Consider the following 24,764-nt stretch of genomic DNA (forward strand, 5'->3'; position numbering starts at 1 on the left):
CCTACTTCACCACCCTGAGCTCCTCACAAGCCAACAACCCCAAGAAACTTTTTGACACTTTTCACTCCCTCCTCAGGCCAAAAGCACAAGCCCCTATCACAGACATTTGTGCTGATGACCTGGCCTCCCACTTTACAGAAAAAATAGATTTCTCCTCTCTTCCTCTCGTTCGACTACATGCACTACCGACCCCATTCCCTCACATCTCCTCCAGTCTCTCTCTCCAGTCGTCACAACTCACCTAACTGCAATCTTTAATCTCTCCTTCTCCTCGGGCATTTTCCCATCCTCCTTCAAACACACCATTGTTACTCCATTACTAAAGAAACCCGCTCTCGACCCATCCTGCACAAACAACTACAGACCAGTCTCCAATCTCCCCTTCATCTCTAAACTTTTGGAGCGCCTAGTTTACTCCCGCCTTACCCATTACCTCTCCACTCAGTCCCTCCTAGATCCTTCACAGCCCGGCTTCCACCCCCTACAATCGACTGAAACTGCATTCATCAAAGTGACCAATGACCTTCTCACAGCAAAACGTAACAGTGACCACTCTCTGCTCATTCTTCTTAACCTATCTGCAGCTTTCGACACTGTTGACCACATCTTCTACTCTTTAGGCTCCAGTCACTAGGCATTAAGGATACTGCTCTCTCCTGGTTCTCTTCCTATCTTTCTGACCGCTCCTTCAGTGTTCTGTTCTCTGGCTCCACGTCATCTCCTCTTCCTCTCGCTGTCGGGGTACCTCAGGACTCAGTCCTTGGCCCCCTTCTCTTCTCTCTATACATGGCCAAAGTTGGACAGACCATCAGCAGATTTGGCTTTCAGTACCATCTTGATGCTGATAACACACAACTATATACGTCATTCCCCGACCTTACTCTCGCTGTACTAAAGAACGCCAGTGACTGTCTGTCCGCAGTCCCCAACATCATGTCCGCTCTCTATCTGAAACTCAACCTCTCCAAAACTGAACTTCTTCTGCTCCCACTGTCTATTAACCTATATGACACTTCCTTCTCCTTGGGTGGTACCACAATAACACCCCGGCAGCAGGCGTGCTGTCTGGGTGTTATGTTTGACACCAATCTATCCTTCACATCCCATATACAATCTCTTTCCCGCTCTTGCCGCTTACACCTAAAGAACATCTCTAGAATCTGCCTGTTTCTCACCTTGGAAACAACAAAAACACTCACTGTAGCTTTGATCCACTCCCGCCTGGATTACTGCAACGCTCTATTAATTGACCTCCCCGTTACTCGACTATCCCCTCTCCAGTCCATACTTAATGCAGCAGCCAGGATCGTCCATCTAGCTAATCGGTACTCGGACACGTCCGCTCTTCGCCAGTCCTTACATTGGCTGCCCATTCATTATAGGATCCAATTCAAAGTACTTGTTCTCACCAACAAAGCTCTCCACAGTGCAGCACCCCCCTACATCTCCTCCCTCATTTCTGTCTATCGGCCTAACTGACCACTGCGCTCTGCAAAGACTTTCGACTAACCTCTGCACTAATCCGTACCTCCCACTCCCGACTCCAAGACTTTTCCCGCACTGCGCCAATCCTCTGGAATGCTCTACCCCAAGAAATTAGGACTATCCACAATTTGCTTAGTTTGAGGCTTCAGGCGCTCCCTCAAAACACATTTGTTCAGAGCGGCCTATCACGTTCACTAATCACAGTCATTCTATGTGTAAGTGTGCATGTGTAGCCCATTCACTATCTCCATCCATCCCTCAAAATGGCTGGACCGTCATTGTAAATACACCATTGTATATTTACACCTGTACCTTGTCTCTCCCCCACCTCATTGTAGATTGTAAGCTCTCACGAGCAGGGTCATCTTATTTTGCTTTAATTATTGTATTGTTAACGTTGTTACTTATGACTATGTTTGGAACTGTTAAACTGTAAAGCACTGCAGAATATGTTGGCGCTATATAAATAAAGATTATTATTATTATTATTATTACAAGAGCTTCTTGACCCGTAGTTTTAGAACAGACGAGTGGTTTATTTATATATAATGATGAATATTGATCCTATATACTTACATTTACATATATTTATTTTTTATCTCTTTTTTTAAATTCTACATTGTTCATATTTTCCTTCTATCATGCTCTGGTTACAGTAATTACAGTCGTGAAAATACTTCATCCCTGCAGCTCCTCCTGACTTGGAGACTATCCTAAAGTTCTGAAACAGTTAATGAAACATACAGCTCTAAGGTGGAGCGATACTAAAAGGAAAAGGACGCTCTGAAATGTTTTTTCAATGTGTCACTTACCTTTTCCTGTCCATGCTCCATTGAAAGATATTCTGATTTCACACTATAAAAATATTAACATAGGAAAGTGTTATGTGGGTGGATTAATGGTAGATGGACTGCAGAACTATTTAAGCTCTACGTTTTTGATGTTTTTGTGGGGGGCACTGTCCTCAGGGTGTCAGGCCCTAGGTCATTAATATCATACACCTGGACAACCCCTTTAAGGGTGTGTGCACACTAGGGTGACCGCAAAAAATCGATGTCGGAATTTTGTCCGTCTGGACCCCACAAAACGATTCCCCTTTCCAGATATTGAGAGAGCCAAAATTTGAGCTCGATCAAACGACGTTAAGCCGTGCCGCTCGTCGCTCAAAGTTTGAAAAAATCCAAATTGAGGTATTTTAAGATTTAGGTATTTTGCATAGTCTGTTAGACTATAAAGAATGTGACAACAACACTGCAGAAATAGCCCTGACCAAATTTTCAAACCATTTGTGGTATTTGAATGCAGAGTTGGTGGGATTATCGTTTTTTGATCCCACCATTACAGACAATGAAAAGTTGTTAATGGCTAATAAATTGCTCAGTAGCACAGATGAACCATCAGAGCACGCTAGGGTTGTAAATCCAAAAGTTAGGAAAGAAAAGTTAAAAGAGGTAGGAAGTAACCGACTTTAACGACCTTCTGACAAAAGATGAAGAACAAAAGCAATATGTCCTGCAAGTTGTAAGCAAATGCCGAGCATTATATTCTGACGTTTCAAAAACTACTTTAACAAAAGCTCTAGAATAGATTAGATAACTATGTAAAATTATCAACTCATGTAGGTTAGCGTGCTCTGATGGTTCATCTGTGCTACTGAGCAATTTATTAGCCATTAACAACTTTTCATTGTCTGTAATGGTGGGATCAAAAAACGATAATCCCACCAACTCTGCATTCAAATACCACAAATGGTTCGAAAATTTGGTCAGGGCTATTTCTGCAATGTTGTTGTCACATTCTTTATAGTCTAACAGACTATGCAAAATACCTAAATCTTAAAATACCTCAATTTGGATTTTTTCAAACTTTGAGCGATGAGCGGCACGGCTTAACGTCGTTTGATCGAGCTCAAATTTTGGCTCTCTCAATATCTGGATAGGGGAATCGTTTTGTGGGGTCCAGATGAACAAGATTCTGACATTTTTTCCCCCCCATATGAGATCCGGTCACCCTAGTGCACACGTTGCAGCGGTTTTGTTCCTGCAGATTCCATGCGGTTTACAGTACCATGTAAACCTATGGAAAACCAAATCCGCTGTGCACATGCTGCGGAAAAATCCACGCAGATTTGCTGAGGTTTATTTTCCACAGCATATCACCTCATTTTTGCGGTTCCGCTGCTGCAGTTTCCCTTCTGAGACATCTCTCTCTCTCCCCACAATCCACACAGCCCAAACCGCAATAGAATCTGCATCAATTCCGCTGGACAATGTATAGAAATCCGCAGGGAAAACTGCATGCGTTTTACCCAGCGGTTTCTGCCAAGCGATGCGAATTTTTCAGCAGAAAAAATCTGCAGCGTGTGTACACACCCTAAAGGGGTTTTCTGATTTCTGAAAACTCCTATCACTTGGCTGCAGTTTGTTTTCAAAAAACAAAGTGACCTTTACTCACTCTTCCCGGGTCCCGCGCTGAATCTCTACTGCTGCTCCTGGCATCTATTATTGTTAGTAACATTATAGTCACATTAACAGCGCTGCAGCCAATGAGCGTCTGTGCCCAAGTTGATGGGACGAGCTGCTCAGATTCTGAGCTCATTGATTGGCTGCAGCACCTTTGAGGTGACATCAGAGCTGCAAATAATAACAGACACTGGAGCAGCGGAGGAGACACTGCACTGGACCCAGGGAGGGTGACTAAAACACAGTTAAAAAAAAAACATTCAGCAAGGGGACAGAGGTTTTCCAAAACCACCAAACTTACAAAACCATGTGTACAAGTGTTTATGACGTAGTACATTCGGTGTGTGTGTATGTATACATATATATATATATATATATACACTCACTGGCCACTTTATTAGGTACACCATGCTAGTAAGGGGTTGGACCCCCTTTTGCCTTCAGAACTGCCTCAATTCTTCGTGGCAGAGATTCAACAAGGTGCTGGAAGCATTCCTCAGAGATTTTGGACCATATTGACATGATGGCATCACACAGTTGGCGCAGATTTGTCGGCTGCACATCCCTGATGCGAATCTCCCGTTCCACCACATCCCAAAGATGCTCTATTGGATTGAGATCTGGTGACTGAGGAGGCCATTTGAGTACAGTAAACTCATTGTCATGTTCAAGAAACCAATCTGAGATGATTCGAGCTTTATGACATGGCGCATTATCCTGCTGAAAGTAGCCATCAGATGTTGGGTACATTGTGGTCATAAAGGGATGGACATGGTCAGCAACAATACTCAGGTAGGCTGTGGCGTTGCAACGATGCTCAATTGGTACCAAGGGGCCCAAAGAGTGCCCAGAAAAAATTCCCCACACCATGACACCACCGCCACCAGCCTGAACCGTTGATACAAGGCAGGATGGATCCATGCTTTCATGTTGTTTACGCCAAATTCTGACCCTACCATCCGAATGTCGCAGCAGAAATCGAGACTCATCAGACCAGGCAACGTTTTTCCAATCTTCTACTGTCCAATTTCGATGAGCTTGTGCAAATTGTAGCCTCAGTTTCCTGTTCTTAGCTGAGAGGAGTGGTACCCAGTGTGGTCTTCTGCTGCTGTAGCCCATCTGCCTCAAAGTTCGACGCACTGTGCGTTCAGAGATGCTCTTCTGCCTACCTTGGTTGTAACGGGTGGCAATTTGAGTCACTGTTGCCTTTCTATCAGCTCGAACCAGTCTGCCCATTCTCCTCTGACCTCTGGCATCAACATGGCATTTCCGGCCACAGAACTGCCGCTCACTGGATTTTTTTTCTTTTTCGGACCATTCTCTGTAAACCCTAGAGATGGTTGTGCGTGAAAATCCCAGTAGATCAGCAGTTTCTGAAATTCTCAGACCAGCCCTTCTGGCACCAACAATCATGCCACGTTCAAAGGCACTCAAATCACCTTTCTTCCCCATACTGATGCTCGGTTTGAACTGCAGGAGATTGTCTTGACCATGTCTACATGCCTAAATGCACTGAGTTGCCGCCATGTGATTGGCTGATTAGAAATTAAGTCTTAACACACAGTTGGACAGGTGTACCTAATAAAGTGGCCAGTGAGTGTATATATATATACACTGTGGTGTAGTGACCACTGTGTCAGCTAGGGGGCGCTGTGTGGGTGTCCCAGGACAGCCGCATAAGCATTTCCATTGTCCTAATAGGTGTAGGATACTGAATGATCATAATGGTCAGCAGAGGTACTGCTGACGGTTCCGTTACAATGTGTCAGGGAAGCCTGTGTGTGGCTGGGTGCAATAGGACCTTTAGTGAGGTCATAGCCATGTGATCACCTGTGGGTGTGGTTATGGACCATATAAGGTACCTAGGTCTGGTCACATGGTAGTGAATGCTTGGACCCGGTTGGTCCAGTGTGGAAGGTCCCGCTGAGATGGGGCTTCCTGCCTGACAGCACGTGTGGACGCTGTGTGTAATGGCTGCCAGCACCTGTTAGTTCCCTGGAGGGAATGAATGCCTGCTGCATGATAAAGGGACCGTGAGGTTACCCGGACGTGGGTGAGATAACTTGGGGCTAGGAACCCTGGACATTGAATACTGCACAGCTTATGTGACTACAGGACATTGCTAACATGGACGCTATGCTGATTGTGCTGTTAAGTGAACTTTCTGTTGCTGTCCTGGTTTATGAGGATTAATAAACCGAAAGGACTGTGTTATGGTTGATGAAAACCTGTGCCGGAACTGTTTTATCGCTGCGAAGCGAGTGTCCCCCAACCTGTAAGACAGCGCTACCCCACAATACTAATGTTTTAACTCAGGAAGAATTCAGAAATCAATATTTTGTGGAATAACCACGATTTTTAATCACAGCTTTCCTGCGTCTCGGCTGCTTTCCACCAGTCTTTCACACTGCTTTTGGGTGACCTTATGCCACTCCTGGCACAAAAATGTAAGCAGTTCTTCTTTGTTTGATGGCTTGTGACTATCCATCTTCCGCTTGATTACATTCTAGTTTTCAATGGGGTTCAGGTCTGGAGATTGGGCTGGCCATGACAGGGATTTGATGTGGTGGTTCTTCATCCATACATTGATTGACCTAGCTGAGTTGGCATGACGCATTGTCCTGCTGGAAAAACGAGTCCTCAGAGTTGGGGAAAATTGCCTGAGCAGAAGGAATCAACTGTTTTTCCAGGATAACCTTGTATGTGACTTGATTCATACGTCATTCGGAAAGATTAACCTGCCCAATTCCAGCCTTGCTGAAGCATCCCCAGATCTTCACCGATCCTCCACCAAATTATTATTATTATTTATTTATATAGCACCATTAATTCCATGGTGCTGTACATGAGTAGGGGGGTTACATACAAAGTTATAGTAAACAAATTTACAATGACAGACTGGTCGAGAGGGAAGAGGACCCTGTCCTTGCAGACTTACATTCTATGGGATAGTGGGGAAGAGACAGAAGGTCAGGGGTGCAGCAGCTCTGTTGGTTTTGCGGCGGCAGCTCGGGCGGTGGTGAGGCGGCAGAATGGTTATTGCAGGCTGTAAGCTTTCCTGAAAAGATGGGTTTTCAGGTTCCGTTTGAAGGATCCAAGGGTGGTGGATAATCGGACGTGTTGAGGCATGGAATTCCAGAGGATAGGGGATATTCGGGAGAAATCTTGGAGGTGGTTGTGTGAGGAATGAATAAGTGTGAAGGAGAATAGGAGATCTTGGGAGGATCGTAGATTACGTGACGGAAGATATTGGGAGATTAGTTCAGCGCTATAGGGAGGGGATAGGTTGTGGATGGCTTTGTAGGTCAGAGTAGTTTGAACTGGATGTGTTGGTGAATTGGGAGCCAGTGGAGGGATTTGCAGAGGGGAGAGACAGGGGAGTAGCGAGGAGAGAGGTGGAATAGTCGGGCAGCAGAGCTGAGGACAGACTGGAGTGGTGCAAGAGAGTTAGCAGGGAGGCCACAGAGGAGAGCGCTGCAGTAGTTAAGGCGGCACATAATGAGGGCATGTACAAGAGTTTTAGTAGATTGAGGGCAGAGGAAGGGACGGATTCTGGAAATGTTTTTGAGTTGGAGGTGACAAGAGTTTGGACGTGTGGTTTGAAGGACAGGGCAGAGTCAAGAGTTACTCCGAGGCAGTGGATTTCAGGTCCGGGAGAGAGCGTAATGCCGTTTACCATAATAGATAGATCGGGTAGGGAAGATACGTGAGGTGGAGGAAAGATAATGAGTTCAGTTTTATCTACATTGAGTTTTAGGAATCGAGAGGTGAAAAAGGAGGATATGACTGATAGACACTCCGGGATTCTGGACAGCAGAGAGGTGACATCTGAGCCAGAGAGGTAGATCTGAGTGTCGTCCACATACAGGTGGTACTGGAAGCCATGGGACTTTATGAGTTGTCCTAGGCCAAGAGTATAGATGGAAAAAAGTAGGGGCCCCAGGACAGAGCCTTGGGGGACTCAAACAGATAGAGGGCGGGATGAGGAGGTAGTGTGGGAGTGGGAAATGCTGAATGTGTGGTCAGAAAGGTATGAGGCAATCCAGGACAGGGCAAGGTCTTTGATGCCAAGGGAAGAAAGAATTTGTAGCAGTAGGCAGTGGTCGACTGTGTCGAAGGCAGAGGACAGGTCGAGAAGGAGGAGGATGGAGAACTGTCTGTTAGCTTTGGCTGTGAGTAAGTCATTAGTAATTTTGGTCAGGGCAGTTTCTGTGGAATGGTGGGGGCAAAAGCCAGATTGGAGGATGTCAAGGAGGGAGATAGATGAGAGGTAGGAGGAAAGTTGAGCATGGACATTTCACAGTGGGTTCAAGACACTGTGGCTTGTACACATCTCCAGGTCTCCGTCTAACCATTGGAGGACCAGGTGCTGGGCAAAGCTGAAAATTATACTCATCAGAGAGGATTACCTTACCCCAGTCCTCTATGGTCAAATCCTTATGGTCTTTGGCAAACTTCAGCCTGGCTCTTCTTTGCTTCTCATTGATGACAGGCTTTTTTCTAGCTTTACATGACTTGAGCCCTGCCTCTAGGAGCCTTTTACGAACTGTTCTTGCCATGCACTTCATCCCAGCTGCCATTTACCATTCCTTTTGTAGGTCAATTGATGTCATCCTGCAGTAGCTGAGTGACATTCGAATAAGATGACAGTCATCCCGGTCAGTGGAGAGTCGTTTTCGCCTCTGCTGGTCTGTAGCTTCGTTGGCCCCAATGTCCACTGCTTGACCTTGTTGTAATGGATTGCCGTCTTCAAAAGTTTAAGGATGGAGGCAACATGACGCTCACTGTAATGCCAGAATTGAGCCCTTCTTTTCCTCACTCAAGACTATTCTTTTTCAACTCCTTTGGTATGGTTAAAAGACCTTTATTCATTCCTATTACCTTTGGGATATTACTAGCACTTGTATTGCCATCTAGCTTGTCCTATTGCAAGAGGATTGCAAACACTATTGCAGAGTTTTTTTATACTTCCCTTTGGTAAATAAGATTTGGTTCAGGTGATCACCTAATCAGAAGCACATTAAGTAGAATGAGGTGCACTCTGGTTGGAACATGTAGAGAAGGTGATTTTTATAAAACTGTGAAGTGGTCTCTTAATTTTTGCCAGAGCGGTATATGTGTGTATGTGTGTGTGTGTGATATATATATATATATATATATATATATATATATATATATATATAGGTCGCCCTCCCAGGGCTGTGGGGTACTCGGTACCGGGCCGGTGTCAGCGGGATGTGTCACAGCAGCGGTGACCCGGTCCGTGGCCCTGGGTGCCCAAATCAATGGGGGAATGAAAATGGTGGAATGTAGTTAATGGAATAGTTCGTGACGCCACCTGTGGTGTTCGGCAAGTAGGATGTTAGGCCGACGCTGCATGCAGATCCTCTGGGGCTGGTGGTGTGTTGCAGCCTTGATGGTGTAGCTCCCCACAGGTGAAGCTGTCGCCCCAGGGCAGCGTGGATGCAATGGAAGAGGAGAGGTGCAGGAGGTGTGGAGAATGGTACCCAGCTATAGGGGTGCTGAATGTGTTAGTGCACAAATGACTGGAGGACACCAGGGCTTGTAGTTCCAAAGCTTTACTCACAGTCCATTGTACACACACACAGGTGCCTGCCTCCGGGCCGTGTCCTCCGGGTCAGAGACTCAGTCAAACTCCGTGCAAGTTAGGATTTTCCCCTCCAACACTCCGCCAACATGTACCTTTCTGAACGACTCCTCTATAGCACCTTAAAGTGTGAAGATCTCCTAGTACTAAGTAACACTGGAGTGCCTCCTGACAGATGTTCCCAAGAACTCTACTTGTACGGCAGACAGCTGTAGCCTGCTTCGGGGACTCCCTTCTCCTGAGTCCCGGCTCTCTATCCAATTGCTGTTGTGCCCCAAGTCTGTCTGAGTGACTTCCTACCCGACTGACCTTCTGTCAGACTGACCTGTCCTCCTACACTTTCCCACTCTTTTATGTATCTTAACTCCACCCACCTCCCAGCACGTCCAGTGTTCCAAGCAGGGAACCACCAAAGGTGCTCTGTTACCCTCTGAGCAAGGAGCCGCAATGTGGTTGTGCAGAAGTACCCAGTTGTGTGGGGTGCGAGCGTTGGAGTGTGGGAAGGAGTTCCCACCTTACCCGGATAGTGGGGCACCACACCTTAGGAGAAGGTGCAGTACCTCTGTGGCAACTGAGCCTCAGGGGCGCCACATATAAATATTCATATACAGTAAATATATATGTTCCACCTTGGTTTTTCAGCATTACATGGTGGAAGGATCCAAGTTGATTTCTCATTATGGGCTGAACTTGAAGGCTTTGCAGTGTATGTTGTGAGGGAAGCCTTCATTCCTAGTGTACTACTTTTGCTTTTGCTAAGGTCTCATTACTAAAAGCATTTGTACTGAGATCTAGGGAGATCTCTAGTGAGACACAATGTAATCTTTCTCTGCACAGAGCAGGCTGATTGCTCCCAAACTGCGGACAAATTACAGGTACTAGTTGCTAATGTTTCTTGTGCAAAGGCCCCGTTACACATGACGATGTCCCAGCGATCCCACCAACAATCTGACAAGGATGGGATCGCTGGGACATCGTTAGGCTGATCGCTGGTGAGCTGTCACATAGACAGCCCCTCCAGCGATCAGGACCAGCGAGCAAGCAGGTTTCCAATGTAAACAGTGGGTATCTAAGAGCCGCGCGGCTCTTGGATACCCGCTGTTTACCCTGGAAACCAGCATGCACGCTGGTTTCCAAGGTAAACAGTGGGTATCCAAGAGCCGTGCGGCTCTTAGATACCCGCTGCTTACATTGGAAACCAGTGTCGCTGATCATTGGTCTCTCGCTGCCACACACAGCGAAGTGCGCTGGCCAGCAGGAGACCAACGATCAAAAAACGGCCCAGGACGATGGAGCGCAATCAGCGATACCCAGAAGGGGGGCCGGTTGCTGATCCCCGTCACACACAGCGATATCGCTGGCAAGATCGCTGTGGCGTCACAAAATCAGCGATCTCGCTGGCGATATCGCTGTGTGTGGCGGGGCCTTTAGACAGACAGGGAATACATATTGTTTAGTAAGTGCTCAGAGGACCAGGATTTTGTTTTTGTGATGACACCAATGGTGTCACTAGCACTGCCTAGGGGGCGCTAACAGGGGGCACGTGGACGAACACAGGGAGTGCAGGAACAGGACACGCAGTGCGCAAGGACCTGAGACTACTGCAGTGAGCACAGGACCTGGCACTAAGCAGTCATGTGACCAGGGGGCGGAGTCACCGCACCAGAGTACAAGGAAGGAAACTGAGCGCGCAGAGTGGAGAGCACAGACTCCTGGGCTTGAGCTGCACGAAGCAGTCGTTGAAAAACTTGCCGCTGGGGGCTATGGGTGCTCCACTGTTTCAGGGATAAGTGAGCAGGTTCATCCAGAAGCAAGAAGGTCTTTGTCGCACAGGGAGACTTGCATCCACACTACCACTGTGACTGGGATGGGTAGGTGGTTTGCCTCCATCAACTTCACTACCGGGCCCCACTCGGGCCATAGCATCTCCAGAAAATGTTGATGAAAATAGGCTTTGGGCATTGTGGTCACCTGAGACCCCGTATCCACCAGACAACGCACTGCTCACCCATCAAATTCAGACTAGCGGGCACGTGGACACTAGATTTGTGGGACTTTCACTACTCCTTCCTTTCCATTCTGACTCCGGGCGACGTCCCCCCAGGCTAGGAGCCCTCTAGTTTAACGGCAGGCGAGGTTTGCCCCACCGTGGAGATTCCCGAGCAAAGTGTCCTATCTCTCCACAGTTGAAGCAAGTGACAGACCTCAGCCGTCGGGGTCTTCTGGCCTCATTACTGGTGTTTGGACCAGTTTCCACTTTCTCCTTCAGCTGGGCCAATTCTCCTTGGATATTCAGCAGTTCTTCCCCATCTCTTCAACCCAGGGGGGTTCAGTGACAGCATTCACTGTGGCTCCCCCACTTTGGACCTTCCCTACCGGGACAGTCACCCTCTGCTCTTGTTCATGTTCTTGTTCCTATGTCAGCAAAAGTGATGCGGGGGTCCACCCGTACGTGTTCCCTCATTGTCTGCTTGGTCAGGACATCTCGTAACCCAGTCACCAACAAATCACGTAGCACGGCATCAGTCAGCCCTATTCCCACTCCGTTCTTTCTGACAATAGCGATATGCAACTCTTGCATGGCATTCATATACTGCGTCACCGTCTCCCCCTCCCTTTGCATACAGCTAAGCAGGCAAGTCCTGAGCTCCCCTACGTCAGTGGGGTCCCCGTGGGTTGCTTCCAGAATCTGCAGTACTTTAGTCAACGTGTCAGGGTCCCGGGGGGGGGCGCGCAGCATCACGGAGTCCCTAGCTTCTCCGTCCTGGGCCATAATGTCCACTTCAGCCTCTATCGCGGGAGTCATCTGGTGCATTCTCTTTTTTTTTTTTAAACCAGTTATTTTTATTTAGGTTTCAAAAGATTTTAAACAATAAACAGTGGATATCAATATACATGTAACAATTCACATATCTTGTAATAATACAATCAAAGCCATCCCCCCCTCTTCCCCCAATACTCCTTATGCCGGGTATACTTGAGAGTCTTAGCAATCATATCACCGCCATCCAGGCGGACCATATTTTTTCGAAAGTTCTTTCACCATGCCTTCGCCTGTAAATGCTTTCCTCTAAATGCACTACCGTACGTGTCTGAGCAATAAATTCCCTCCTAGTGGGGGGTTCCGAATCCTTCCATTTTCGTGCTATTAGTTTGCGTGCCACATACAGCAACCTCGCTATTGCCACCTTGTAATGTTCTGAGACAGGTATCCCATCCACCTCCCCCAAAACACACAGCACTGGATTCCTGTCGAGCGTACATGCATAAGCTCTCTCAAGTTTGTTGATAACGACCAGCCAGTATGCCACCAGCCGCGGACACGACCATAGCATATGTCATCTGGTGCATTCTCAACATACCCCTCATGCGCTCGGTCCAGCTCCACAACATGGTGTTGGACCCCATGAATTTAGGCAAATTGCTTAACATGGCCCCCAAAGAGATACTGGTCCTGGGCCCGGCTGCCTGTTCTGCCGACTCCATGCTGCCAGACTGCATCCTGCCGACTATGCCAAAATGTAAAGGTCCATCGGATGCAGTGAACAGCAGGAGGCAGAGAAGGGGTTAACAAAGTTTACTTGAGCAATTAACAGATATGTATTCAAGGAAACCTTCAGCGCAGGGAGGTGTTGAGACAGACAGTGAAATATACAATATAACACAACGAAACAGTAAAAGAGAAGATAAAGACTTATCGATTGAATATCTTATTGGAGAATGGTTGGAGCAGTTCCCGAGGCGTCACAGTCCGTGAACAAAGTCTTTGGCTCTGTGGCGTAAGAACAGGATGCACTGTCTCCTGACCGTGCCGAAGTATCCCGATCCGTTGTACTTGGGTCCGTTGAACTTGGGATAAAGTTCCTGCTGTGGATTGTTGAAGTGTGATGCAACACGGCTGGGAGCGCGATGTTGTACAGGCCGCAGGGCTGACAAGGCCTCGTACAGAATCATAACATCCAGGAAAGGTCGGTAAGTCTCCTGCACTACCCGTTACGGGTCTCGTTCGTGGGGAGGCACTGGGTACAGTGCTTGAGAGGGGGACAGTCTGTAAAGGGCTGGCATCAGTGGCGGTAGTTGAGGAGAGGGAGTCAACCTTCGTCCTTTTCTGAATTCGCCTTCCCGCCAAGTCCTTCTCCTTCCCGCACTCTGCTCCTTTTAAGTCCCCCATGCCCCCTTCAATCAGGTGCTCAAGCTCTTCCCGCTCAGTTATATCAGGCACGTCAGGCAAGTCATCCCCTTGCAACAGCGATGACGGCCCCGATAGTTCCGGCTCCAGAGCGTATTTCTGTCCAATGGCGCTATTCCTGTTCATCCCCTTACATCCCCACCCACTGTTTTTGTAGAGATGGAAGAAGAGCCAATGCCTTCATGTTCAAATTCCATTTTAGAACATGTGCATGAAGAACCATCTTGCGACCAGAGTGCAGAGTCTTTTTCTCCAGAGGAGTGCGCTCATATAACATTACAAGAAGAAAAAATCGATTGGAGAGACCAATCAATGTGGCCAGGTGTCCCCATGTATAAGGAACGGCAGAAGATTGATCTTTCAGGGCTTTCTAAAGAAGAGGAATTGAAGCAAATGGTTCAATCTCTGCCTAAGGATATTGATGAGTGTTTCTTTGGTGACTTTCTCCTATATGCTAAGTCATCTAATGCGCATGAACATTTTTTAAGTGATTGGCTAAGATGGAGCCCAAGTAGGAAGGTATTGTATTGCGTAACGTGCATAGAATTTTCTACTGATCAAAGAATCAAGACTGGGAGCATCCTTTGATGGAAAGACTGTTTTAATCCTTTGGTTTCCAAACGGCATCTTCTGCACCTAAAGTTACCGGAGCATGGTAGAGTTGGAAAACATTCCAAAAGGCCCTAGGTGGCCATGGTGTTGACATTGAGAAGCAAAGAAGTTTAGTGAAGGAAGCAAAGAAGCTTGAGATTCTTCAAGAAAGACATTTGGATGTGACACTGCATATAGCTTCACAGAACATGGCTTTTAGGGGAACAATGCAGAGAATTGGAGACCTACAATTTTTCGGTTTTTATTCTTAAGATGGGAGAACAAATTGCAGACATAGAATGGTAGAATTGGAAGGGACCTTCTGGGTCATCTGGTCCAACCCCCTTCTCAAAGCAGGATTCACTAAATCATCCCAGACAGATGTCTGTCCAGCCTCTGTTTTGAAGACTTCCATTGAAGAAGAAATAACCACCTCTCGTGGTAGCCTGTTCCACACATTGATCACCCTCATACAATATCAAGACTGAAGGAGCATGCCATTAACCTCAAAAACAGCAAAGGCCAGGGCTATGATAATGGAGCAAACATGTCTTTTAGGATTAAGGTGTAAGGTCCAAAGAGAAATTTCTAAGAGCTCTTCTTTGTCCTTGTGCTGCCCATACTTTAAACCTCGTGAGTGTTCATGCTGCTACAAGCTGCCCTAAAATGAAGACTTTTTTGGAAGCATAAGCTATACATTCTGTTTAGCAACAGTGCTGAGAGATGTAGCACCTAGCTTGATGTAGTTGGAAGTTCTTTGCATGGTCTAAGTGACACCTGGTTGAGCTAAAGAATTGTCACACGGAGGTTTTCTCAATCATCACCAACTGTCATGACGGCAACAGGGTCTGTGAATTCCACAGATTCTTACATTCCTCCTTGTAACATTCATAGCTATGATCAGCCAAGAGTGATGTGGGCGTCGACTCTTATAGCTGTAGCTCTGAGGCAGGTTACCAAGAGTTAAATTTTGAGGTTGATTGCCTTTGGTCACATGCTATGGGAGAACCAGTCATGTCTGCTGTTTCCCTCTTTAAGCTGGCTCTGCTATACATTTAATGCCAGCTATAGTTTCTCGATCCTGGTCTGGAGAGGTGGATACGTCCTGGTTACTAGTGGTTATTGCGACATTTGTTTGGTTAACTCTTTCCTTTTTTCCTAGGTATTTTTATATTACTTTGTGTCTTTAAAGGGGATCTGTCACCAAATTTTAACCCTATCAGCTGCCGGCATCGCGATCAGGGGCTTATCTACAGCATTCTGTAATGCTGTAGATAAGCCCCCAATGTAACCTGAAAGATAAGAAAAAAGAGTTAGATTATACTCACCGGTCCGATCCGATGGGTGTTGCCGTCCCGTCCGGCACCTCCCATCTTCATACGATGATGGCCTCCTCCTTGCTTCTCCCTTGGCTCCTGCGCACGCGTACTTTATCTTCCCTGTTGAGTGCAGAGCAGAGTACTGCAGTGCGCAGGCGCCAGACCTCTCTGACCTTGCCCGGCACCTGCGCATTGCAGTACTTTACTCTGCCCTCAACAGGGAAGATAAAGTACGCCTGAGCAGGAGCCGAGGGAGAAGCTAGGAGGAGGACATAATAGTATGAAGATGGGAGGCGCCGGACCGGACCGCGACACCCACCGCACCCAACTCCGCCCCCCAGTGAGTATAATGTAATGTGCTTTTCTTATCTTTCAGGTTACATCGGGGACTTATCTACAGCATTACAGAATGCTGAGATAATCCCCTGATGGCGGTGCCGGCAAATGATAGGGCTAAAATGGGGTGACAGATTCCCTTTAATTCCTTAGTGTATTTTCCTGAGTGAGTGCAGCATGTTTATGCTTCTGTTTTACCCTGTCTGTCTTGTTTGCATTCCCCCATACACTTCACAGACTAGTACTAGTTAGGAGCATAGTACAGAACAGGGCCCAGGCATCCCCCACCTTCAGGGGTAATCGTGCGGACAGAGATAGCTAGGGACCCCTAGCCTGAGGGTCAGAATAGGAGCACAGTAGCTATCCCACAGTCACACCGTGACAAGAATAGAGGCTGTGCGTTCCATTGCTTAAAAGCTGCCCAAGCAAGTTGAAGGCTCTTGATAAAATCCTTTCTTCCGGGAAACTTACAATTGATGCTTTATCTTTCATCTTTCAGGGCAATGGTTTTAGTTACATTTTGGGTAAACGTTCTTATCAGTTTTGAGAATAGAAACAAACTACTACAATCTAGATCTGTCTCCATGTAAATTTGCACTTCACATCTTCTACAATGTAGCCAATTTTACATTAGTGTATTATTGCCAGGTATGTTCCCCTGTACTATGGATAACTGCGGGTTTACTGACCCAAAGTCATAGCATTAGAGACATGTAACAGGTCAGCTAGTAATGTTTCAGTTGTGGGACCTGCTCCCGACTGATCCAGCAATGTACTATCATTACCCCAGATGGGAATACCCCTCTATTATTAGAGCTCTGTTCTGAGGACAGTGTGCACTATTGTTTGTTGTTCTTAAATATATGGAAATTCAGTATGTCTTTATTATTATGGTTCAGTTCCTTAGATCGTGTGCAATATTGTTTTTCCGACCTCCCAAAATGACCTTATTTAGATTGTATTAATTGGTTATACGTGTTGTCTTTGTTTTTTTTGTTTGTTTTCTGTTTGTTACTGATACTATAATTTTGCACTTTGCATAACTGACCAAAGGATGTAACTAAATGAATCTTATGAAAAATAGATGTTTAGTGGGAATGTGTTATGAAGCTTTTATGTGAAAGGCATTGACCACCTTCTGGTTATTGCTAACCAATGTGTTTGTGAGATGATTAAAAGACGCTTAGTGCAGAAATCCAGCATTGCCTATATTTCTATTTCCTATCTATCTATCTATCTATCTATCTATCTATCTATCTATCTATCTATCTATCTATCTATAATTGCCTTAAATTGTCCGTCATCCACTTCCGTCTGGATGTCCCCGAATCCCACAATGCGCTGCACCGGAAGTACGCTGACCGCCATATTGGAATACCCAAGTGATGGCACCCGCTGGTGGTACCAGGCCCTTCCATAGTACCACCAGCGGGACACTGCAGGAACCACTCCGCCGCCGCTGCTAGACCCGCCGCTGCCGCCTGCCCAACCACCTCTGTGTAGTCACAGCTGGCAGGAAAGACCGCGGACGCGGCCTGTGCTGGTGATGGGGTGCGGGCGCCCTCTTGTGGCGCCGCACCCCATCTCCAGCACAGGCCACAAGCCGCGGTCTTTCCTGCCAGCTGCCGCGGCCAGGACCCCCCGCCGCTGGACCCCCCCCGCTGCCACTGCTGGCCACGCCGCCGGACCCGCCGCTGCCAACGAGGGGGGTGTAATGAGGGGGGTGTAACAAGGGGGGTATCACACACATATACACACACACACATACACACGTACTCAAGTACACATACGTACTCACATATACACACAATGTACTCACATCTCCATCACAGGCCGCAAACCACCCTCTTTCCTGCCAGCTGTGACTGTACGGAGGTGGGTGGGTGGGCAGGCAGCTGCGGGACACACACATGTACTCACACACACACACACGTACGCACGCACACTCATGTACTCACACACACACGTACACACACATGTATACACACATACACACATGTACACACGCGCACACACGTACTCACACACACACATACTCACACACATGTACACACACACGTTCTCACACACACACACTTCCCTCCCGATGTGATGGCATCGGGCACACCTCTACAGGTGCAGTCCGGCCGAGAATTGGCGTGGAATTCGAACGATGTACGCCACCCCTACCAGCGGTAGATCTGCGGCGCTAGCCGCTGATCTCCCAACGGTTGCCATGTGTCATCTCCTGCAGTTGTATTAAGTTCTATGAGCAATAACATTTAATGATAATGTATATATTTTACCTGGAAAATCCTGTGTATTCATTGCATTATTCTTAAATCTTCATAAATGAACTACATACATATTCTAGAATACCCGATGCATTAGAATCGGGCCACTATCTAGTATTTTATATTTGGTGCTGAAATTCATGAAAGGCCGTATTAGTGAGTGCCTTATAATCTCAAACACATTGCTCAACAATAACCAGAAAATGGCCAATCCTATTAATCATAGTTTAATCCCTTAGCGACTGACGATACGCATTAAAACGGCGGTTGCTAAGGGTATTTATTCCCTCATCGCCGTTTTAAAATGGCAATCGGAAATTCGGCTGTAGCACCCCCAGAATTGGAAAATCTCCAGGTTCTCAGCCACCGGGGGTAGCTGAGACCCCGGGGAACATGATCAGGGCCAGATTTTCAAGTGTTCGATCACGTGATTGCCATTATTCAGTGAATAACGGTGATCACAAAAAAAACAGTGTGCCTACTGTTTCAATCATTTCTCTCTCTTTTGACATGATATACATATCAGAGGAGAGCTAAATGATGTCCACCGAAACCTCCCAGTACCTCCGCCATCCCCGGACCCTCCTGATCTGTCCCCGGCCTGGTGTCATGTCTCTGGAGAAAAAAAATGGCAGGCACACAATGGGAAATTTTTCCAATTGGTTCCTTTTGATCATGGTGATAGACCCTATCACAGTGATCACAATATCAAAAGTAATAAATCAAATCCCCCTTTGTCACCCATTAAGTTAGAAAAAAATATATAATTTTTTTTAAAAAATTTCCATTCTTTGCAGTTGGGGTTAGGGTTAGGTTTAGGCTTGGGGTTAGGGCTGTGTTAGGGTTAGGCTTGGGGTTAGGGCTGTGTTAGGGTTAGGGGTGTGTTAGGCTTAGTGGTCTGTTGGGATTGGAATTGAAGGGATTTCAAAAGTAAAAAAAAAAAAAAAAAATAATAAGAATTAAAAGTTTGAAAATTATGAAATTTTAAAAAATATTCGACAAATTCAAAATTCACAAATATACACAAGTCATATTGAAGAAATGTTACCTCTATAATGAAGTACAATATATCATGAAAAAGCAGTCTCAGAATTAGCAGGATCTGTTGAAGCGTTCCAGAGCCATAACCTCATAAAGTGACAGTGGTCATAATTGTAAAATTTGGCCTGGTCATTAAGGTCAAAATTGGCTCGGTCACTAAGGGGTTAATGTTTTGGAAGAATTTACTTTAACATTTGTCACCCCCTTATAAAATAATAGGCTGACAAGTCCAGAAGAGATTCTTTTTCAGCAGTCACTTCATTATCATAACAGGCAGGATTGCAATGAGACATAACAGAATCCACCACTCACAGTAGGTAGTGTCACAGCTCACCTCTTCCCCCTTCCTGTACAATGACATCTGCATGTCACTAAACATGAGATCATATATAGAAAACTCTCCCAAAGAAATAGAGTCCCCTATAATGTCTTATGAAATATACTGTATATACATGCATATGTCCCATAGAAAAAATTATCACAATCTGGTTTCAATTAGTTTTAAAAATGTATGTGACTCATTCCCTTAAATAAATAAAAATATACTGAAAGAGAGTATTGAATATTTTAAGAAATGTTTAATAGGTTACAGTAGAGTAAGGCACGGTCTTAAGAGTCTACCTTGTCATGGTGGCGGATTAAAAAAAAAAAATATGTTCAAAACAAAAGCTGCTGACAGAATGTGATCTGGTGATGGGAACTGTTACGGTGTGATTGGTGAGGATATGGTGCAGATGTGGAGTTTTTCCAAGAGTGGGCGGTGGGACTGTGAAAGTTTCAAGGGGTGGAGGCGGAGTTGGGGTGAAGCCTGAGCGGAGTCTCAAGGGGACCCAAAATTTTACCAGTATGGGGCCCTGAAATTCCTAGTGGCAGCCCTTTAATATTGAGAACACAGAATAGCCAGTAAATCTGAATATGTGATCTCCTGAATCTGTCCTTATTTTTCTTTTGCTCGTGTGCCTCTCCTCTCCTGAATATGGCCCCCTTTCCTGGTATAAAACTCTAGTCTTATTAGACAAGAGGGTGTGGTCATCAACTCTTTTGTGGGTGTCTTCTTGAAGGCCACTCCAAATGGACTAATCATTATATACAAAGAAGAGGAGGCTGTGGCGCCCCTGAGGCTCAGTTGCCACAGAGGTACTGCACCCCCTCGCTCCTAAGGTGTAGTGCCCCACCATCCAGGTAAGGTGGGAACTCCTGACCACGCTCCAACACTCGCACCCTACACAACAAAATAGTTCAGCAAAGCCACATTGTGGCTCCCCGCTTAGAGAGTAGCAGAGCACCTTTGGTGGCTTCCTGCTTGGAACACTAAACGTGCTGTGAGGCGGGTGGAGTTGAGAATACATAAAAGAGCGGGAAGGTTTAGAATTTCAGTCAGTCAGTCAGTAGGTCAGTCTGAGGGAGGAAGTCACTCAGACAGGAGTGAGGAAAGGAAATCCCTGGAAGAGGGATGGAGGAAGAAGTGCTGTAGCTGCCTCAGTGATCTGAGCCAGCTGGCACGGGAAAGGAAAGTGTGACGTATGCTGAGATAACAAGATAGGTTATGTCCGAGAGTGGACCCTCTGGATCGCGGCACTGGAGCTCCCAGGGGTGAGCGCGCCAGGTGGGGCCGACCCCTATACAGGGGCCGTTAGGGGCAGACCCTCAGAAGACAGATACCGCAACTGCTAGAACCAAGAGGGGCGGCTCGAAGGACTGAGTGGAGGGTGCCGGACTGAGAACTGGAGTATAGGACTGGGCACTGGAGTACAGGATGCAGACACGGAGTGCGGGACGGAGACACGAAGCACAGGACTGGGCAGCGGAGTGTAGGACTGGGCACTGGAGCACAGGACGAAGGCACGGAGTACAGGACGGAGCAGAGGCACAGAGTACAGGACTGGGCAGAGGCACGGAGTACAGGACTGGGCAGAGGCACGGAGTACAGGACTGGGCAGAGGCACGGAGTACAGGACTGGGCAGAAGCACGGAGTACAGGACTGGGCAGAGGCACGGAGTACAGGACTGGGCAGAGGCACGGAGTACAGGACTGGGCAGAGGCACGGAGTACAGGACGAGGCAGAGGAATGTAAGGAGTGAGAAGGGGAGAAACCCCTAAACACCCAGGCCAGGATACCGCACGGAAGTCCACACGATAATCAGGCGTCTCCACCATGTTGGAGACGCCTGATATACCCTGCAGAAGTCGGCTGATTGGGCGCTCAGACCGCTGGGCGGTGCTGCAGGGTTAAAGGATCTGCAGAGCACGCGCCCGCGGCCTAAGGCGCCCGCAGGAAGCCGGCACACGCTGGACGGAGGAGAAGGAAGAGGAGGCGGGCACAGAGCGGCGCGGCGAACGCAGGTAAGTAAAGGCGGCGGCGGGCCCCGCCGTTGCTGCAACAGCTGCGGCTACCTTTACGTCTCCCCTTCTTGAGGTTAGACAAAAACCTCTTTAAAAGACGAGGAGCATTAATATTCTCTTTAGGCTCCCAGGACCTCTCCTCGGGACCAAAACCCTTCCAATCAATGAGGTAGAGGGTACGCCCCCGAACTTTTTTCACGGCAAGAATCTCTTTCACCTCAAAGACATCATCAGCCCCTACTGGCTGAGGAGAAGAAGGGGGAACTGAGTGTGACGGGAGTATTCTCCAGAGCAAGGAGGGACAACAGGCCTGGGAATAATCCAACAGATTTATTGACCAAAAAACAGGAACAACACGAAGGTAATTTGCAGAGTCCCAAAATAAGTCCACAGGAAACTGATTCGGGGGCACCTCCCGACAATCCTTGTGCCAGATCACAAAACCATAGTCCTTTAAGAGTCCCAGAAATCCACCACGATCACACAGAGGCCGAAGCTTCCTCAGACAGCCTCGTCCTTCTCTTTTAGCATCCAACTCACATCTGATCTTAAAGCAAGAATGTATTGTCAGGGCTCCTGGGATCAGTCCATCTGAAGGGGGATAGGGGTCACACCTACTATTCAATGGTTTGGTCCATCAGAAGAGTCTAGAAATGTAAGGGCTCCACTTAGTCTACAGGATGTGTATTGTAGGTTATCTTCTGCTTAGGAAAACAATAGCCAAAGTTCCACTAGCTGTTGACACAAGCCTAAATTAGATTATGGTCCAGGTACATCACAAGACATTGCAAAGTATTGGGGGAAGGAGACATATTATACAAAATACAGGACAGGGCAAAACTACAAATCATGACAATCCCTTCCCCTCCCAATTTGTGTACGTACTAGGGACCTCTACAGGTCACTGGTTAAGTACACACAGGCATGGCTGACAGGACTCAGGGCTCCTCTTGCCTGGACAGTCCATCTGCATTTTGGTGTTGGCTGCCTCTTCTATACTGTATGGTAAAGTTATAGGGCTGCAGTGCCAGGCTCCATCGTAGTAAGCGTCCATTGTCCCCAGAGACTCTGTTCAGCCAGGTGAGGGGATTGTGATCAGTAACCACAGTGAATTCTCGTCCATACAGATACGGCCTTAGTTTCCTAAGGGCCCACACTACAGCCAGACATTCTTTTTCAACAGTTGCATAGGCCACTTCTCGGTCCAGCAGTTTCCGGCTGAGGTAGGCAATGGGGTGCTCGTCCCCAGCTGCATTCACCTGGCTGAGGACAGCTCCCAGTCCATAAGCAGAGGCGTCCGTCTGCACAATGAATCTCCTCTTGTAGTCTGGAGCAGCCAGAACAGGGTCACAGACCAGAGCGTCCTTCAGCTGGTTAAAAGCCTCATCACAGGCTGGAGTCCAGATCACCAGCCGGGGCATCGTTTTCTTGGTCAGGTCGGTAAGAGGCTTGGCCACAGTGCTGAAATGAGAAACAAATTTTCGGTAATAACTGGCAGTGCCCAAAAAAGCCATAACTTGTTTCTTAGTTTGGGGTACAGGCCAGTCTCTAATAGCCTGGATTTTGGCAGGTTCGGGACGGAGCTTCCCTCCTCCTACTCTATGCCCTAGGTACTGGACTTCACCCATCCCCAATTGGCATTTATCTGGTCAAATGGTTAGGCCTGCTGCAAGAAGCAGGTCAAGAATAACTGCTACTTGGTTCAGATGTTCCTCCCACGTCTGGCTGAAGATGGCGATATCATCCAAGTAGGCACAAGCAAAGTCACCACATCCCCGGAGGATCTGGTCCACCATTCTCTGGAAGGTGGCCGGGGCATTCTTCATTCCAAAGGGCATATTTAGGAATTCATACAGACCAAAGGGGGTTATAAAAGCAGACCGTTCTCTCCCCTCCTCAGTCAGAGGGATTTGCCAGTATCCCTTACTGAGATCAAAGATAGTGACATATCGGGATCCAGCCAGTCGGTCTAGAAGTTCGTCAATACGAGGCATTGGGTAAGGATCACTGACGGTATGGTCGTTTAGTCGTCGATAGTCCACACAAAATCGAGTACTCCCATCCTTCTTGGGTACTAACACCACAGGAGAGGCCCAAGGGCTATGGGAGGCCTGGATTACCCCAAGCTGTAGCATCTCCTCCAGTTCGTGCTGCATGGTGTTTCGAACTGATTCAGGTACCCGGTAAGGAGCCTGTTGTATGGGACAGATGCCCTGAGTGTCCACATGATGTTGGGTGACGGTGGTTCGACCTGGTTGGGATGAGAAAGCAGCACGTCTCTGTTGAAGCACTCCCAGCATCTGTTTTTTCTGTAAGGAATCCAGGTGATCTCCCAGAGGAACCTGTTCCACAGTGGATGGGGCTCTCGCTGCTTCCACGAGATCAGGTAGGGAGTCCTCATCCTCTTGACCGTCCTCTGAAGCTAGCCGACAGCTTGCTATCATTGGAAGGGTCCGGTCATGGTACTCCTTAATCATATTCACATGGACAGTCTTTTGTCTTAGCCCCTGATCATCTAAAGCAAGAAGGTAATTGGTGTCATTCAGTTTTCTGAGAACCCGGAAGGGACCCTCCCATGTTGTCTGCAGTTTATTCTGCCGATGGGGAACAATATTTAAGACATGTTGTCCTTCTACAAACTCGCGGTAGCGTGCTTTACGGTCATACCATGTCTTCTGTCTGGTTTGAGCCATCCGCACATGACTCTGGGCAAAACTAGCAAGTTGGGCCAGGGTTTCTCGCAGCTTTAGGACATAAGGGACAACAGGGGCCCCTGTATCTTCAACTTGCCCCTCCCAGTATTCCTTGAGCAGGGTTAAGGGTCCTCGGACCTTTCTTCCATAGAGTAGTTCAAAGGGGGAGAACCCAGTGGACTCCTGGGGAACTTCCCGATAGGCAAACAAGAGATGGGGTAGGTACTTCTCCCAGTTTGAATCTCTGTCAGTGAAGGCCCTCAGCATATTCTTCAGAGTGCCATTAAATTGTTCACAAAGTCCATTTGTTTGGGGATGATACGGGGTCGTGCGGATCGCTCGTACTCCACAGGTGCGCCACAGACACTGGACCAGCTCTGACATGAACTGGGAGCCTTGGTCCGACAAGATCTCACTGGGAAA

General features: G+C 47.3%; 1 protein-coding gene across 5 annotated transcripts in view; it reads right to left on the reverse strand.

Moving 5' to 3' along the window:
• The window catches only part of CCDC9B (coiled-coil domain containing 9B), a 138,668-nt gene that overhangs the window by 102,910 nt on the left and 10,994 nt on the right, over nt 1-24,764 (reverse strand). For 3 of the 5 annotated variants that reach the window (XM_073566734.1, XM_073566737.1, XM_073566733.1), the window contains exon 2: nt 2,298-2,340. The exons of the other annotated variants lie outside the window; for them this stretch is intronic. In XM_073566734.1, coding sequence (XP_073422835.1) covers nt 2,298-2,318 — 21 coding nt within the window. In that variant the 5' untranslated portion in view covers nt 2,319-2,340. The remainder of the gene's footprint in view (nt 1-2,297; nt 2,341-24,764) is intronic. 5 annotated transcript variants of the gene reach the window in all.

Source organism: Dendrobates tinctorius, unplaced genomic scaffold (assembly GCF_039654945.1).
Source record: "Dendrobates tinctorius isolate UK_male_01 unplaced genomic scaffold, ASM3965494v1 ptg000019l, whole genome shotgun sequence".
Taxonomy (NCBI): domain Eukaryota; kingdom Metazoa; phylum Chordata; class Amphibia; order Anura; family Dendrobatidae; genus Dendrobates; species Dendrobates tinctorius.